General features: G+C 35.1%; 1 protein-coding gene across 1 annotated transcript in view; it reads left to right on the top strand.

Moving 5' to 3' along the window:
• AQR (aquarius intron-binding spliceosomal factor) overlaps positions 1-18,590 on the top strand; it is an 86,176-nt gene that overhangs the window by 38,858 nt on the left and 28,728 nt on the right. Inside the window, exons 17-24 of the mRNA XM_006057191.4 lie at positions 2,607-2,785; positions 5,728-5,895; positions 6,994-7,163; positions 8,219-8,460; positions 10,379-10,525; positions 11,279-11,348; positions 13,657-13,767; positions 16,401-16,510. Of these exons, the coding sequence (XP_006057253.1) occupies positions 2,607-2,785; positions 5,728-5,895; positions 6,994-7,163; positions 8,219-8,460; positions 10,379-10,525; positions 11,279-11,348; positions 13,657-13,767; positions 16,401-16,510 (1,197 nt within the window). The remainder of the gene's footprint in view (positions 1-2,606; positions 2,786-5,727; positions 5,896-6,993; positions 7,164-8,218; positions 8,461-10,378; positions 10,526-11,278; positions 11,349-13,656; positions 13,768-16,400; positions 16,511-18,590) is intronic.

Below are 18,590 nucleotides of genomic sequence, written 5' to 3' on the forward strand. Positions count from 1 at the left end.
GAAGAGATGGAATCGTCAGCCCTCACTTTTAGGGCCTGTTGAGTAGGTTCCATTATTTGAGGAACTTTTCTGGCCCAAACTCAACTTTCCACCTGCTAGCTTACGTCTGGAACTCCTTTAGCTAGGAAAAGCCTTTCATTCTGTTATAGGCAATTCTGCGTTATAAGATTTGTGATGGTTAGTTTTGCTTTTCAGACATGACTGACTTTGGGTAAATGCCCTTCATTCACTGTTTCATTTGAAGTATGAAATTATTACCGGCAATAAGTTACATATCACAAATGACTGAAAACGAGTAAAAGAATTCTGTAAAATGAATTTTTCATCACATTAGTGTCATACCATGCAGACATATATATAATTATACTGCATTCTTTGTGAAAAGCTTAATATGTTTTAAATGTGAACTGATTCAGGTATCTTCCAGGCTTCTCTCCTGCCTAATTACAGAGAGCTGCATGGACACTGTGATTATGATCCTTTTTTTTCATTTCCATATTTTATTTCATACACAGTTCTATTTTTTAATTAGTTATTATGTGGAAAGTTATTCTGGGTGAGACTATAAAACACAGCATAAAGTATTTTTGACTTAATAATCAGTTGAGTCAGTGGGCAGGCCAGCACTGTGAGATTTGTATACCCTCTGGCTGATCATCTCTGCCCACAGCTTTGCTGAAATCACTGCCCATTGTTTGGACCCCGGGGGAGTGCTTGATCAGAAAGCTGCCTTACAATTTATGGTTACCTTACACTTATATGTTCAGCTTCTGGACCAAATTTTGATCATTTTGCAAAGTAGGGACTTCATAGCTAGCAGTTCATCAAGTAGAATGCACTTATACTTTACTTAAATGCCAAATAAAGCAATAAATACTTACAGTTCTTATGGTTTATAAAGTAATTTTTTTAGCTTACATTATTTTCTATGAGTAGAACATATGTCTTTTGAGATAACTTCTGATAATAAGTTTTTCTAAATTTTGAAAAATTTATTTTTCTGCCCATCATTGAAAACTGTTAAAAATAATGAGATCTAAAAGGGTGGGTCTTCTTTCTGTTTCATGTCTTGAAGGAGGAAAAGTAGTAGAGGCATTGTTACTCATTACACAGTTCTAATCATACTTTGAGGCTGTGAGCAGTATAAGAGAATGTGCTCATGAGGGTCAGAAATCTACACTTTTTAATACCTCGTGTTGCAGGTAGATTTTATAAAGAGGGAAGGAATTGGAGAGAGTAGACTAGTGGTTGCTTGGGAGTAGGAACAGGATTGACTGAAGTGGATGAGGGGGATCTTTTAAAGCATGATGAAAATATTCTATAATTGGATTGTGGTGATGAATGAACAACTTTATAAATCTATTGAAAATTACGGAATTACACATTTACAATGAATGAATTTTATGGTCTATCAACTATATTAAAGTTGTAAAGAATGGAGAAGGTGATAGAAAATTATTACAGAAGCTTTTATGCTCAAGGTATTGCCTTTTTAAGGGGCTTCCTTGGTGGCTCAGATAGTAGAGAATCTGCTTGAAATGCAGGAGACCCAGGTTCAGTTCCTGAGTCTGGAAGATCCCCTGGAGAAGGGAATGGCAATCCACTCCGATATTCTTGCCTAGAGAATTCCACAGACAGGAGCCTGGAGGGTTAGTCCATGAGATCGCCAAGTCGAACATGCCTGAACAACTAACACACACACACACACATTGCCTTTTAGAAATTGTTTCAGTACTAACCAAGTCTTTGGAATAGCAAACTTTATTTTTAATTAGTTTCACTCTTTAATGTCATGTAGTTTTACAATTTTTTGTTATTTACAAAAGCCTTAGGATATTGCTTTTCTTTATCTTGGTAAGCATGTTATTTTAGGTAGTACTTTCCAATATTGGAGTGTTGCTGCAGTTTTTAATATTACACATTTCCCAAATACGCTATTTAATGTAAAAGCTAAAGCACTAGTATAAGAAGCAATAATGAGTATTTGCATGTTAGTGGTTCTCGTTATTAGGCCTACCTTGATTACTCCCGTTCATGGCAATATCTTTTCAATATCTTAAATATTGTCCCCTAAAGAAAGCATTTGCATAGATATCATTTGCTTATCTTTAGTTTTTTTAAGTCTAATTTGTTCTAAAACATTTTTGAAACAACTTTTAGAAATATTCCCTGATGGCTCAGATGGTAAAGAATCTGCCTGCAGTGCAGGAGACCTGGGTTTAATCCCTGGATCAGGAAGATCGCTTAGAGAAGAAAATGGCTACCCATTCCAGTACTCTTGCCTGGAGAATTCCACGGACAGAGGAGCCTGGCAGGCTACAGTCCATGGGCTCACAAAGAGTTGGATGCAACTGAGCAACTATCTGAAGAAGAAGAAAGGGCAAAAATATAAAACTGAATGCTGGATAATTTTATTCTTTGACAAAATGGCTCAGCTCTTACATATATAAATTATATGTTTTTCTTTAGTTTAGGAATAAGATTTCCATATTATTGTTAGGACTTAAATACTAGCTAAACATGTGTATTTAGTTACTAATTTAACTTGTCTAAAAGTTGGGCAAAGTTATTTTTTGTTTGAGTAATCATCTGCTTCTGCTTTTTAGGCAATCAGAGTATGGCGGTGTAGTGTTTGGTGGTTGGGCACGAATGGCCCAACCCATTGTGGCATTCACTGTGGTTGAAGTTGCCAAACCCAACATAGGTGAAAACTGGCCAACCCGAGTTCGTGCAGATGTTACCATCAATCTGAATGTCAGAGATCACATCAAAGATGAGTGGGAAGGTAATTTTGTATTTCAAGAAGTAGTTACCTTTTGTCTTTTACTTTACAGACTTTTGCTTACAGCATTAACAAAAACACATATACTAAATATTGCCCTTTTAAGTGTACCAAATTTTATCTTTAAAAAGTTTGGCTTAAAAAATGATTTATAATTATTACTAGTAAAAACACCAAGGATCATACAGAATAATAATTAAATACCTTAATACTTTACTAAAAAGCATAAAATAGCATGTATATCAGAGTGTTTTTAAAATTGCAGTTGGCAGAGCTGAGAGGAGAGCATTTTACATGTTTAAATGTGTCAGAAATGGCTCGTAAATGGATTTAAATGGGCACTTTTCTCTTCCAGCTGCCTATGACAGCTCTTACTACCCTGTTAGGGGAAACGGGCACTGGCGGGCTTTATTTCCTTCTACCTTTGTGGTGTGCCAGAAGGAAGGGATGGTCCCTTAACGGATCAGTTTTCAGAAATCACTGCTCTCAATATAGCTGTTTATAACCTCAAGGACTGTACGATACATTCGTCAAATAATTTTGAAGGAATCCAGTAACAAAGCTGGCCAGATGTTTAAACAAATGGCCACTGTGGTGGGTAGAGTTTGTGACAGATTGTTTTTATGACTCCTGTATCCCTCAAAGCTGTTCCAGTCTGGCATATTGTACGTCTAAAATAATGTATACTTTTGTTATTGCTGAATTGAGAGAGAGGCATTCAGTTGCTGAGGAAGGTCTTACGTTTATTGGTCCTTAGAGCTTGAGGAGATATTAAGTAAATACTGTTTTACATAGTGGGTAATGAGCTGAAGTAACTTATTGGCCACCCTTAGAAGTACTAGTGATGCCTGGAAATAAAACTTGGGGGGAGGCAAAGACCCTTTGTAGAGATATATAGACAAGCTGTCTTTATGATGTTAAGGGGGGAAAGAGGTTCTTTACCCCAAACCTCTTGGGAACTCCTTACTTCCATTACTTTGGAGACAGCTAATCAGAAGCCCATCAAGTCATCTTATTTTTTTATTTTAATGGACCTCTGGCAGATGAGAAATACAATGGATAAATTTTGATGGGCAAGATAGGAAACAATAGGGGATTGTGGGATGAGAGATTTATTTGGGGCAGCAGTCCCCAATCTTTTTGGCACCAGAGACAGGTTTCGTGGAAGACAGTTTTCCATGAATGGGAGTAGGGGGATGGTTTTGGGATGATTCAAATGCATAACATTTATTGTGTACTTTATTTCTATTATTATTACACTCTGATATATAGTGAAATAATTATACGACTCAGCATAATGCAGAATAAGATCATCAGGCATTAGATTGTCATAAGGAGCATGCACCATAGTGAGGTTCACATTCCTATGAGAGTCTAATGCTGATCTGGCAGGAGGCGGAGCTCAGGTGGTACGTGTCTGTGGCCTGGGAGTTGGGACCCAGTCAGGGGCATGGTGGGTAGAAGAGTATTTTCTGGGAAGCCACAGACAAAATGCAGGCCCTTTATTGGTTCCAGATAGAGCAACCAGATAAAAAATGAGAGAGAAGTTCTGTAAACAGTAATGAGCGTTGTCCTGTAAAAAACAAAAGTTTTGTGGAAATGAAGCTAAATACTATAAAAGATCGTTGTCTCTTCAAGAAAGTATGAAGCTCAAGTCATTATGTTCTCCATTACCCCATTTAAAATTACAGAAACAGAATTAATGAAACAAATATCTAGAAGACAAAGCCAGGATGGAGTAAATGCAAATGGTTGAAAGCGTTGAGATTATTGTAATGCAAGTATTTTTAATGTGGACTGAGACATCCCACAGTATCTATCTGTGATGCCAAAAAGTGACATTGGTAGGGACAAAATTACTTCTCAGGCCCAATTCTTTAACTGTAAGACTTGGAGGTTTCAATGAGTTGTGTGCATCAGAAGCTATATAGGCAGTGCCACTGACATAGTAGATCATTTCCCCTTCATTTTCATTGTTCTCCTACTTCATTGCCTAGAATTTGTTGGGAAATAAGCAATCAAATCATTATTATGAGTCAGTTATTATTTCTAGCACACTTGAACCATATTCCATATTGAAACCACCAGAATGGTGCTAATACTAGCCACACTTACATTTGCTGATTTGATTGAGTTGTTTATCTTGTTACCAAGGTTATGAGCAAGCAAAATGTTCAAATTTGCATTCATACTATACAATAACTAACCAAAAATGAATGAGAAAAAAATGATATATAACATTACATGCTGTGTGGTCTAAATAAAAATCCCTCATCTTCCAGTATGTCTGCTTTTAATAGAGCTGGGAATCTTATTTAATCCATTATTTGAGCTAATGAATGGGAAACTACGGACTTTGGCACAAGTATCCTGTTTCTTGACATTTGCTTATGAAAATTTCAGTATTTGCCAACTGAAGCAACATATATTTGGCTGTCTCCTCAAGATGCTGTCTGTAAACAGTGTTTTCGTGCCTTGATGAATTATTCTAGAGTTGACCTGTTCTGGTGAAATGCAGTTAGACTATTGTTGAAATGACACTGATGAATAGTTTAAACTGATGTTAGAAACTTGCTAAATATGATATAGATGCCAGCCATATTTTTGGTTACTTATTAAGAATGTTAAAAATAAGAAAGATGACAAGCATCTAATTTTGGAGTTGTAACATGATCTAGAGGATTTATTCAGTAATGTATATATGGCATAAATTTCCTTATTTTAATATAAAGAAAAATTTTTATTTAATTATTGCTTCAAACATTGAGTATTAAAGGTATAGGAAGTCTATAATTGTATTACAAAGTAAATATAATCATTGATCATCTCTGATATTTTAAATATTTTTTATATCTTTTCCAAAGATAAAAGGAAGAGAATTTACCAATGGAAGACAGAAAGTAGCAGCATTCTAATAAATGAAAATGTGTTTTATGTTTTACTAGGCCTTCGGAAGCATGATGTATGCTTTTTAATTACTGTGCGTCCCACAAAACCTTATGGTACCAAGTTTGACCGAAGAAGACCTTTTATTGAGCAGGTTGGCCTAGTTTATGTCAGAGGCTGTGAAATCCAGGGCATGCTAGATGATAAAGGGCGTGTCATTGAAGACGGTATGATGATCTTTATTTTTGAAAGACTGTGTACATAATGAAAAATTTCTTTGCCTTTTTGCGTACTAGGTAATGTTTTAGTTGTTTTATATACTAAATCAGCACAAAGGATTATATATATAGCAGTGTGTAAGGTATCTACCACCCAGTTTTAGAGATAAATAATATGGTTTCTGGACTTCTGTATAAGATTTTGGACAGGCTCTTTTGAAATTGCCTATATTTAAAACTCTTCCTTTTATGATACTTTATTGCTTTTAAAAACATCTTAATACCACCTACAGCTGTTCCCTGATATATCTTCCTAATTTCTGCTTTTAAGTTTCACTGATGTGATTCATGCTAGCAGAGGCTCATGAATGGAGCCACACTCTCCTGCAATGTAAAATGCATGGTGGTGTCTGTGATGTCATATGACCGGGGTAGGGAAGGGATGGTCAGCTAGTAATGTTTGATGGGTGGGGCCAGGAATGTCAAGTACCTCAGCAGAACTGTCTTCTAAAAGGATTTATCTTGCCCAAGATGCCAGCATAACCCTATTTAGAAGCATCTCCTTGGGGCTTCCTTGGTGGCTCAGTCAGTAAAGAATCTGCCTGCAGGGGAGAAAACCCAGGTTCAATCACTGGGTCAGGAAGATCCCCTGGAGAAGGAAATGGCAACCCACTCCCGTATTCTTGCCTGCAAGAGGAGCCTCGTGGGCTACAGTCCATGGGGTCGTAAGAAGAGTTGGACACAACTGAACAACTAACATGCACACACACAGAAGGCGCTATGAGTAACTGACACAAGTAAAGCTCTTTGATTTGTAAGGCCCCTCTTCCAGTTGAGGGCATACACAAATAATTGCAGTTCATGGCATTGTACCATAAACATCACATGATTGTTCTGGGAAGAAATAGTAACAATTTAGAGAAAGGAGAAAATCTTTTCAGCTTGGAATTTGAAATGGATGAGTGAAAGTCATTCTAGTTGGAGGAATGGCTTGCAGTTAAGTCTGAATAGTTTACTCATCATTTCTAGAAAAGGAATACTGCTAACTTACTTTGATATTTGAAACATATATATTTCATTTAACAAACTTAAAAAAAAAATGTCTAGGACCTGAACCCAGACCCAGTCTTAGAGGAGAATCAAGGACTTTTAGAGTGTTTTTGGATCCAAATCAGTATCAACAAGATATGACCAATACTATACAAAATGGAGCAGAAGATGTGTATGAAACTTTCAATGTAATAATGAGAAGAAAACCAAAGGAAAATAACTTTAAGGTAATTTTTGGGCTATATAATTAAAAGTACTGTATCTTCATTTGAATAACTTTTAAGGCATAACTACATAGATACTAGGTTTAAAAAGATTTAAAATAGTGATCACTGCTTTTGTTTTGATTTTAAACAAATCTCTTAAATTCTTAACTTATAGATTAAATATAAGATAAATTTATTTGCTAAATCTTATTTTGTCTTTTGATGAGACTAAGAGAATTTTAGGTTTAAAGATTAGTTCAAGAAAATAAGATAAGTGTGATTAACATACACTATCTTGTTATTTCATTATCTTGTTGGATGTGGAGCATTTATAATATAAAAATGCCTGGTTTTGTTATTCTTTGAAATTAATTGCCTAACCTGATTTTCGTATGTTACATAGATCACTTTGTTGAAATAATTATTGGAAAGTCTTAAGAATCTGCCTTGGCTTCTAGTAATTACTTTTGACAATGTATATATTAACTATTATGGGGACCTCTTATTGTAGTCCTAATTCTTTCATTCTGAAATTTAGACATTTCATTTTTATCATTGTTCATTTAATTTATTATCTCTAGCAGTGCTAATTTTAGTATTTCTAAATTATGTGTTTCACAATCAAGGCATACATTAATGTGCTTCTGGTTGTATGTGTCTCAGTAATGAGGAACTATAGGCTATAAGGTGGAGGAAACTGTAGTAATTTCTAAGAGGAAACATTTTTTTCAAGGGTTTGTTCTATATGTTTTCTTGCTATTGTGTAGACCTGATCAGATTTTCATCCTACTCAACAGAAGTCAAGTGGTAAACTCATCTATGACATTTTGTCTAAATGATCTCCTAATGGATAAACTGTTCTTGCTAAGTTTGGTCTTTTGTTTAACTCAGTGTATGGTATCAGCTGGAAATATAGCTGTTGATTCAGTTTAGCCAAGCACCTGTCAGCAGAAAATAGCTTCTTGCCTTGAAACACTTGGGAATTCTGGATTAGTGCAGCCAGCTCTACATTCCACTGAAGTGCAAATGTTTGAGATGTCTTCCTGACAAATCGGTTTTTGTCGTCTTACTGACAGGCTGTGCTGGAGACTATCCGGAACCTGATGAATACTGATTGTGTGGTACCTGACTGGCTGCATGACATCATTTTAGGTTATGGGGATCCAAGTAGTGCACATTATTCCAAAATGCCCAATCAGATTGCCACCCTTGATTTCAATGATACATTTCTCTCCATTGAACACTTAAAAGCCAGCTTTCCTGGTCATAATGTTAAAGTAACTGTGGATGACCCAGCTCTACAGATACCCCCTTTCAGGTAAAGTCAAAACTGGATATACTCCTTTCCAAGCTTTCTGTAGTCATTCTGAGTGAGGCCATCAGGACTGTAGCTAAAGTAAGGTTTAAGTATCATATCTAGATTTTGTTTGGGTAGTTTTCACCTTCCCCATATAATCACTGGGATAAATTTATTTTATTAGACTATTTCTAATTCTTTGTGTAGTAGCTATTTTAAGACCACAGTAAAAGTAGCCTTTGTCTTACAAGGAATCAGTTTGAAGAGTATTATATTGGTATATTTGTGGCCTTTGACTGAAGAAATAAGTCCTAATTAATATAAAGAGCCATGTGATTTTGAACTCTTGCTTTTTAGGAAAAAATTCTTCTTTTAACCCTATTTGCTTTCACAATTTTAAATATTAATAATATTGTTATACTCAAAATTAAAGGAGCTTTGGATTAGTTTTAGTAAAAAAAAAAAAAACAGAGTACCTGAAGTACTGAATGCTTCGTGAATTCCATCATATGAATTAGTGGCAAAGCACTAGGTATACCTGGGATGTTAGCAAAGGATTTAATTACTTTCTTAGTTGCAAATTAGAACATATAGCTTTTAATTAACCATTAAATATAAATATAATAATTATACATATTAAAAACATGTACCCTTTTTAATTCTCAAACCTAGTCTTCCTCCATACTTCTCTAATCTTGTTAATGGCAAAATCAACTGAAATCTCAGCATTATTTTTTAACCTTTCTATTCCCATCACTCCTGCTGTGTCTTACAGATTCTGCCTTAAGGATACATTTTTTTTTTTTCAAATGTCAGTCCTGATGGCTCCCTCTCTAAACCCTCAGCACTTTCAGTCTTTGTAATGGTAGTGTCTTTCCTGCCCCTTGTCTCCTTTCTTAAATCCATTACATGATGCCTACTGCTAGAGTCATTCCACTGTCTGATGAAAACTGACCTCTTAGTTTCTTTGGTTCTTAGCTTTTTTTTTAATCTGTTTTTTTTCAGAATGTGAACAAAGACTGGAAAAAGTACAAATAGAGAATTAACTTTTTAGTTTAATCTTAAGTTTTCATTGACTCTCCACCAGGTACCTATGGGGAGTTGCTTCCTGGGGTATCCCTGACCCCAGGCTAAGAACTTCTGCCTTAAAGGCTTGATATTCCAGAGGTGTCATAACCAGGTGCCAGTCTAGCCTCTCTAGTTTTCTCTGCTGTATCCTAAACTTATGTAGAACTGGCTGTTTCTTCCTGGAATGTCTTTTGAAATTCATTTTAGATACTACCTTTCCCATAAAGCCTTTTCTAATTAAATGAAGGACAATGTGTAAAGCACTTTACAGTGATATGCTGTAAGTATGTAAATTGTCTTTTGTAAACATTATGCTAAGTGAAAGAAGCTAGCCAGAAGAGAACAAATACTCTATGATTCCGTTCACACAAAATGACCGGAATAGTCTGATAAAAAGACAGAAAGTAGACTGATTGCCAGAGGCTAGGTTTGAGTTGGAATAAGGAGCGACTGCTTAATTGACATGGAGTTTCCTTTGGAGTGATGGAAATATTCTGGCTTTAGAGTAGTGATGACTATACAACCTTGTGAACGTACTAAAACCGATTGAATTGAACCTTTTAAAATGGTGACTTTTACATGAATATTATCCCAGTTAAAAAAATGTTATTTCCCATAGGAAAAAAAATTAGATAAATGTTTCTTCTTTGATTCTCCCTTAATCAGTGGCCTTTTTCTTAATCTAAATACCTTTAACCACATTTCAGTGCTTTTAAATCTACTTTTTTGAAATTTATATGCAGAGAGTAAATTCATTTAAACCATAAATGATTCTTGCTCATTATTGTCCTCTGTATAATGTCATGCATGAGACAGGTACTTGGCAAATTGTTGTTAATTGTGAAAATAAACAAAGGTTTTGGTCTTGTAGGATCACTTTTCCAGTAAGAAGTGGAAAGGGGAAGAAGCGGAAAGATGTAGACGGGGAAGATGAAGACACTGAGGAGGCAAAAACTTTAATTGTTGAACCTCATGTTATTCCTAATAGAGGTCCTTATCCTTACAACCAACCCAAACGGTAATTTCACTGCCTCTGCTAATTATAGTAATAGATAATAGTTTGCTATTTCACATGGGTTAGTAATATTTAAAAGTTTTTCTGATTCTTTGAAAATTTTAAGAAACTTCTGTTTCTGGACCCTCTTTACTTTTCTTCTGTTAGTTGACTCAATAGTTCAGACATTTTTGACCTTTTTGTAATATTTCAAAAAGAAACGTTTTCAGGTACTATGAAAAAGAAATATTAGCAGTCTGCCTGAATGTGACCCCAAGGTTCTTACTTCATGACCATGTCGTACATTTAGCAGCTAACCTTGTGCATGTGTGTCATGAGTAAAAAAGTGGCATTGTGTTTGGTATTAGATGGGGAACCAGTACTCTGACACTCCAGTTAAGATCTGGGCTAACCATATTGAAAAATATCTGTCATCTTTTCTTTCCACAAGATTCATTCAGTTTTAATTGGTCTGTGGAGGGGCAGAGGTAAAGAAAGTCATTCAGAATAGACTGGGTCAGTCACGTGATCTACTGTGCAGCATTGTGCTTATAGTTAACAATACTGTACTGTGCATTTAACATTTGTTAACTGTATGTCTTTATGTACTTTTTGCTGCACACGCACAGCCACAGAAAGGGTTCGGGTGGGAGGAAGAAGAGATTGGGAGACCAGGGACAAATACAGAGCAAATGTCCAGACCTCTCCTTGTCTAAATTCTTATTAACATCATCCATCTTCATGTTTAACCAATTTCTTATCAACTCTAATTTGCAGGAATACAATTCAGTTCACTCATACACAGATAGAGGCCATCCGTGCTGGAATGCAGCCTGGGCTAACTATGGTAAGAGAATTACTGTTCTACTAGTTCTTAAATGGATTCAGACTAGAAGTAAGCATCAGATTTTCAGAGTATATTCCATTTTTAAGCACAGAAACCCAATTGAATTAAGTAATTATAGGTAATTGTGGCATCTTATGTCATTGGACACTACTCATTTCAATGTTCATAAAAAATGTTTCATTAGAACTGAGCTATGGCCATTTGTTTATGTACTACCGGTAGCCTTTTTATGCTGCCACAATGCATAAAGTGTTTATTTGCTGGCTTTTTGCAGAAAAGTTCTGTTGACACTGATTTAGAAGTGTGTTTAATTTCCAGGTATTGGGAGGTTTTCTTGTTGTCTTCCAGTTACTGGTTTCCTGGTCTATATCCATTATGGTCAGAGAGCATATTGAATACTTTCTGTAATTTTCATTTTTTTAATTTAGTAAGGTTTGTTGTATGGCCCAGGACATGATCTGTTGGTGACTATTCCATGTACACTTGAATATGTGCTCTGTTGTCTTGAGTGGAGTGTCCTCTGTATGCCATTTGGTTGTTGCTGCTGCTCAGTACCTCTCTGTCCTTGACAGAGGAGTGTTGAAGTCTCCAACTGCAGTTGTGAATTCGCTTCTCCTTTGAGTTCTGTCAGGTTTTGCTTCATGTGTTTTAAAGCTTTATGGAGATGTACGTACCCTTTCAGGGTCGTTGTATCTTATTGGTGAATTGATGCTTCTGTCATGTATAATGTCTGTCTTCATCACTGGTAACTTGCTTTGCTCTAAAGCCTACTTTGATATTAATATAGCCAATGCAACTTTCTTTGATTAGTATTTACATGACAAATCTTTTACTGTCCTTTCGCTTCTAACCTACCTGTTATATTTAAAGTGAGTTTCTTGTAGACAGCATATGTTTGGGCATTTCATTTTCCCTCTATTCTGAAGTCTCTGCTTTTAATTGGTATGTTCAGTCCATTTACATTTAATGTTCTTATTAATGTGTTTGGATTTAAGCCTCCCGTTTTATTATTTCTTTTTTATGATTGTTCCCTTTTTGTGTGCTCCTCTTTCCCTTTTCCTGCCCTTTTCTGAGTTATTTCAATAGTTTTTAGTGTTTCATTTCTACTTATCTGTTTTGTTTATATCTCTTGTATAATTTTTCTTAATGGCTACTCTAGAGAATTATAATATACGTACTTAAATGTTTTCACAGCCTACTTAGAATCAATATTTTGTCTCTTAAATTGAATGGAAGATCCTTGATTCCATATAAGTCCCTTTACCTTCCCATTTTATGTTGTAGTTGCCATATATTTTACCTGTAAATCCATTGAAAATACTATCACACAATATTAAAATTTTTTATTACAGACATCAAACATATTTTAAAGAACTCCAGTGGAGAATAGTCTATTACATTTACCATTTATCCTTTATTCCTGATATCTTAAGTATCCTCTGGTATCATTTCCTTTTTTTTTTTTTTTTTGCTGTGCAGCATGTGGGATCTTACTTCCCTGACCAGGGATTGAACCCACGCCCCCAGTAGTAGAAGCGCAGAGTCCTAAACACTGGACCACCATGGAATTCCCTGGTGTCATTTCCCTTGTCTGAAGAATTCCTTTTACCAATTTGAAGAACAGATCAGCTAACAATGAATTACCTTTGTATTCCTTCATCTAAGAGTATCTCTAATTCATTTTCGTTCTTTAAAATATTTTTCACTGGACATAGAATTTTCATTCATAGTTTTCTCTCTTCAGCCCTTTAAAAATGTGATTCCACTTCCTTTTGGTTTCCATGGTACTGATGAGAAGTGCACAGTCATCTGAAATGTCTTTTTGCTATATGTAATATATCATTTTTCTCTAGTTACTATTAAGATTTTTTTTTCTTTAGATTCCAGCCATTTAATTATTATATGTCTGGTCTTAGATTTCTTTGGTATTATTCTGCTTATGCTTCAGTGAGCTTCTTGAATCTGTTGATTTATGTCTTTTGCCAGATTTGAGAAATTTCCAGCCATTATTTCTTTAAATACTTTTCTACACTGTATACTTTTCCCCCTCTCTAGAACTTCAAGGATATCAGACCTTTTAATATTGCCCCATAGATTCATGAAGGCATGAATCTTTTTTTCTGCTTTTTATTCAGGATGGCTGATTTCTATTGATTCATCTTCAAGTGCACTAACTCTTACCTTCTCCGTGTTGCATTGAACTTACCCAGCAAAATTTTTAACTTGTTTCATCTTTCAGGTTTAAAATTTTCTTTTTCTAACATTGTGGTAATTCAGTAGTTTGCTATGTGTTCATCTGCTTTTTTAGGTTGTGGGCCCACCAGGTACAGGAAAAACAGATGTGGCAGTTCAAATTATATCCAACATCTACCACAATTTCCCAGAGCAGAGGACTCTGATTGTTACTCATTCCAATCAGGTAAGAAAAAGGGAATGTGTATGTACATGTGCGCTCATCTGTGCACATGCTAGTGTGAAGTGGATGTGCATGTATGGAACAGGAGATGCATGGAAGCACAGTGTAGATTTCTGCATATATGATAACCTGATTATGGGCACACAGCATACCAGCAAAGGCTGATGAGCATAGTGTTTGTTGTTGAGTTAATCTTGGATTATCACTGGTCATGACCAGACCATTCTAATAGAGGCAGTCCACATATGGAAAAGCTGAGAGGAATATTTGGATACATGGTAATTGACTTTTCCCCCCCATCTTCCATTCTTAGCTAGACCTTTTTCTTTAAAAGCATTACCCCTTACTAGTAGTATTTTTCTGCTACTAGAACGGATATTCCTAAAAGACTGAACCTATATCATATTGAAACTGGATTGAATTTTAAGTTCTTATGAAGTATACATATGAATATGTATATTACTTGGGTGGACTGTTTGAGGTTGCTGGTCCAATACATAAAACATGTATAAATAGCTGGGCCTTCCTTATGGCTCGGATGGTAAAGAATCTGAGCTGGTAAAGAATTTGCCTGCAATGTGGGAGACCCAGGTTCAATCCCTGGGTCAGGAAGATCCCCTGGAGAAATGAATGGCAACCCACTCCGGTATTCTTGCCTGGAGAATCCCACGGACAGACAAGCCTGGCAGGCTGCTGTCCATGGAGTCGCAAAGAGTTGGACACAACTGAGCAACTAAAACAAGAAAAACAAACTCCTTTGTTGTAAATGATGGATGAAAAATGGTCTTTACATCTATATGTGTGCCAGGGTATTTATTCTAAAGCTGTCATAGAAATAAGGAAGAACAAGTAATATTTATTAATTCTCATGTAAAATGTGACAGGCAGCTCTCAGAATCTTCTGAAACATGTTGTGAAACTTGCACAGTAGTCTGTGCCAAAGGTACTTGTTTTCTCTGAATACATATTAAAAATAGTGCTTTCAGCTCACTAGTTTTTTTTTTTTTTTTAAACTGGTCTGTGAAGAAGCACTGGGTTTTTAGAATGCTCAATGTTACTTATTCTGTTATTCATCAACTTTTAATCCCAGAATGTTAAAACTATTAACTGTCCATCCAATTCATTCACTCTGTTTTCTTATCTTTAATGTTTGTAAGTAACTGGCATGGTATACTAAAATTGTGCAGGGGAGAGGGTAATTGAAACTTTATCTTGATAAAAGAAGCAAACTGTCTAAAGACTTTTTCTTTCTTCTGTTTAATGAAATTTAGTCTGTAATAATTTTACCTATTTTCAACTTCTTAGAATGAGTAAGATATTATTCATGTGTTAACATACTGGTTTTTTTTTTTTTTTTAAACAAATTTTGTCATAACTCGATAATGACTTTCTGTAGTATCCTCTACTTATGACTGACTTGTGTAGCACTGTTTTAGAGATGATGTTATTTTGCAAAAATAGCCCAAGATGTCTTTGATCCTCTGATAATCAAATCATCCTCTTTAATACAAATTGTTTATTTTTCAGAGTTTGTATACCAGATTTTGGTTTGAATATGTGATTCAAGCCATTCTCCAACATCGCTTTAATTCATGATGAAATCTTACAGTTTTTTCTGAGATCGCCATGTGCGAGTATTTTTTGCCCTCTAAATCTATGTGGTTCATAAGTTTAGATAGGGAAGGTTTAAATAGTGAGTAATGCCATGTGGTCTGATCTATTGTATCTCAAGTTTTAGAAGGAGAATATTAAGAGTTTGGATAGTGTGAATTATTTTTTCAGAAAATTTTGTTTTATCTCATCAGTTTCTGAGCTCTAATTGCTAGAATTTTGGTAGTAAAAGATAGCTGGATACTTTATAGCTTGGATGTTTACAAGGTTGGCTATTGACTTCATGGTCAGGGCTAGACTAGTGGTAAATTCAGAGAAATATTTGAGTGGGGGCTTATTTTTAAATGTCATTTTTATTAGTGTATCTTTAAATGCAATGAAATGTTTGCCTTTCTACAAAACCTTGTGACTGCAAATGTTCAGATAATAAGTGCTAGGATTTCAGGAAGCCCCAAAGATGAACATTTCATGGGTAAATGTCTTTCATCAGAACAGTTTACAATTAGTGCTCTATTCCTTATTGTGTCAAGAGCTGATTTAGACTCTCAGCCTAAGATCTGAGTGCTGCACTTTGGGTTCCTCTCCGAGGTCCTCTTGATGCCTTCTACCAGCACACCTCCTGGGAGGCCTTCTCCAGCCACAAAACCCTTCCAGTTTTCTGCAACTCATAGAAATTTTGTTGAGTAAAGTGAAATTTGATGTGATTGTTAATTATTTTAGTAATTATTACTACTTGAGGGAAATAGAAACTGAGCCAGAGCCTTCTCTTTTCATAAATTATCAGAGATGTAATAGACAGATGACTTTTTATGATTTCCAGTTATTATTTGACTACACATACATATATTGCATTATCACAAATCAATAAAAACACTATTTCGTTTAAATTATAAATGACCTAATATGTTTCCTTGTGATCTCACTGGGCAATACTCATTCATTTCTACCCTTGTGATTGTTTTTGTTACTTTTAAAGGAGCCTACTGATTCTTTAAAACTCACTCGTTCTCTTTTTTATTCTTCAGGCCCTGAACCAGTTGTTTGAGAAAATCATGGCTTTAGACATTGACGAGCGCCACCTCCTGCGTCTTGGTCATGGAGAAGAAGAGCTGGAGACAGAGAAAGATTTCAGCAGGTGAGCAAACGGGGATGAGTTTTGAAATAATATACGAAGAATTTTTAACCTTCTCCTCTTTTTCTTTAGTAAAGAAAAAACAACAGGAAAGAGAGCAGTGAATAATCCAACTGAATTCTGACAGGTTTTAGCATAACCTACATAGGTGTACTAGGTTGACCCCAAAGTCTGGTCATGATTTCCCTCTGCTCCAGTTCTACATGTTTATGTCATTTTTTCCCTCAAACACATGGTTATTTCAGAACAAGAGTTATCTTGTTCATCTTTTTTAAATTGCAGATTTCCATTTGCTTTCTGTTTACTGAAGTCAACATTGCCAAACCCAAATAATACAACTTTACACAATTTCTTTTTACATTTCATCTAGACATTTAATTTCATTTAATCTGGGCACCAATTAGGTAGATTCCCTTAACAAAATGCAATTGGAGATTAGTGATTGTATAAGCTTTGGGGTTGTAAGTATTATTTCAGGAATTTATTGCCAGGTTAGCTGGAGTTTATGTTAATATGACATAAAGTGACTAAAATTTTACAAGTCAGATTTCTTCTGCTATTAGTATTTTGGTTTTTCCTTCAAAGTTGCTGTATAAAAAACAGCTCGTTTCATTTATAATTAAACTAGTTTTTAAAGCTTGATTTCTGACAGAGACATAATTAACAGCTGTACATAATTAATACAGCCTTTGACTATTGAACATTACTTTTGTAATCATTACTAAATTGATTATAGACATCAAAAGAACTTAAAAGAGTATTAAATTACTATGTTGCATTTATTTAGAGTTCTTATATTAAAGAGCTCACCAAATATTTTTTAGCTTCTAAAAACTCAGAGGGCAAGATCAACATACCTTAAGTTACTTAGGGCTCTGGATTCTTAATTTTTGAACAGCTGGTAATGCTTCTGAATTCTTCCCATGGGTATTTCTTCTTGTTGAACCTAACTTATTAAGTGGACTCAACTCTAAAAATCTGCTAATCCAGATTTCAGTGAATGTATACAGGCTGATGAAATGCTAAGTACTGTAATTATAAGTGTATTGCAATATAATTTATAGTTTTTAGAGAATATTATAATAGAAAAGTAGAATTTTTAAAGTGATTTCTGGTACTACCAATTTTCTTGGGGAAAAACTCTTTTTGCTTTCCGATGGGTAAGCCAAGCTCCAGGCCTTATTAGTAATGTGTGTGTTTATTTGATTGTGCAATTATTTCATTTTTCTCTTTGTCATAATTAAAAAGATGAGGGAATAACCAATTGATGGAGCATAACATGTAGTCAGAGCATGCTCATTCATTAGTTAAATTTGCCATCTTACATGGGCATGGTTCGTGGCACCCCAAAGTGGTTACAGTGATAATGTCAGAGATCACAGAACACAGATAACAAATATAATAATAATGAAAATGTTTGAAATAGTTCAAGAACCTCCAAAATTTGATACAGACAGCAAATGCTGTTGGAGAAAAATTACAGTGATAGACTTGTTAAATGCAGTGTTAGCACAAACCTTCAATTTGTAAAAAAAAGCAGTATCTGCAAAGTACAGTAAAGTGAAGCCCAATAAAATGAAGTATTCCTGTACATTGCTTTCCCTTTTTAAAATTAATTGAGACTTTTTAATATAGTTTTAGATTTACAGAATACTTGAGCAAATGTTACATAGGATTCCACTGTATACTGCTGCTGCTTTTTTTTTTTTTTTTTGGTGGTGAGGAATCGTAGCAGGCACTTTGCTATGGTGGAAAGAATTTGCACAGGCTTTGGGATCCAGTTCTGGTTCCCCTTTTTTTTCTTAACTACCTATCTTTGGGCCAGGTACTCTCCAAATTTCAGTTTTCTTACACATTCAGCAAATATTTATGAACCTATTTGGTCCAGATGCCAAGCTGTGTTCAATGCCAAAGAATAAGCAAATAAATTTTGAAATTACATTTCAAAAGTTTTAGAGCTAACCTCCTTTTATGATAGTGGTATTCAGAGTAGCCAGTTTGTAAACTATATTCTGGTTTGTTATGAGATGAACTAGCACTTGAATGTACTATAGTGTTTTCTTCTTTGCGACGGTCTTTTTAT

This window comes from Bubalus bubalis, chromosome 11, assembly GCF_019923935.1.
Source record: "Bubalus bubalis isolate 160015118507 breed Murrah chromosome 11, NDDB_SH_1, whole genome shotgun sequence".
Classification (NCBI taxonomy): Eukaryota; Metazoa; Chordata; class Mammalia; order Artiodactyla; family Bovidae; genus Bubalus; species Bubalus bubalis.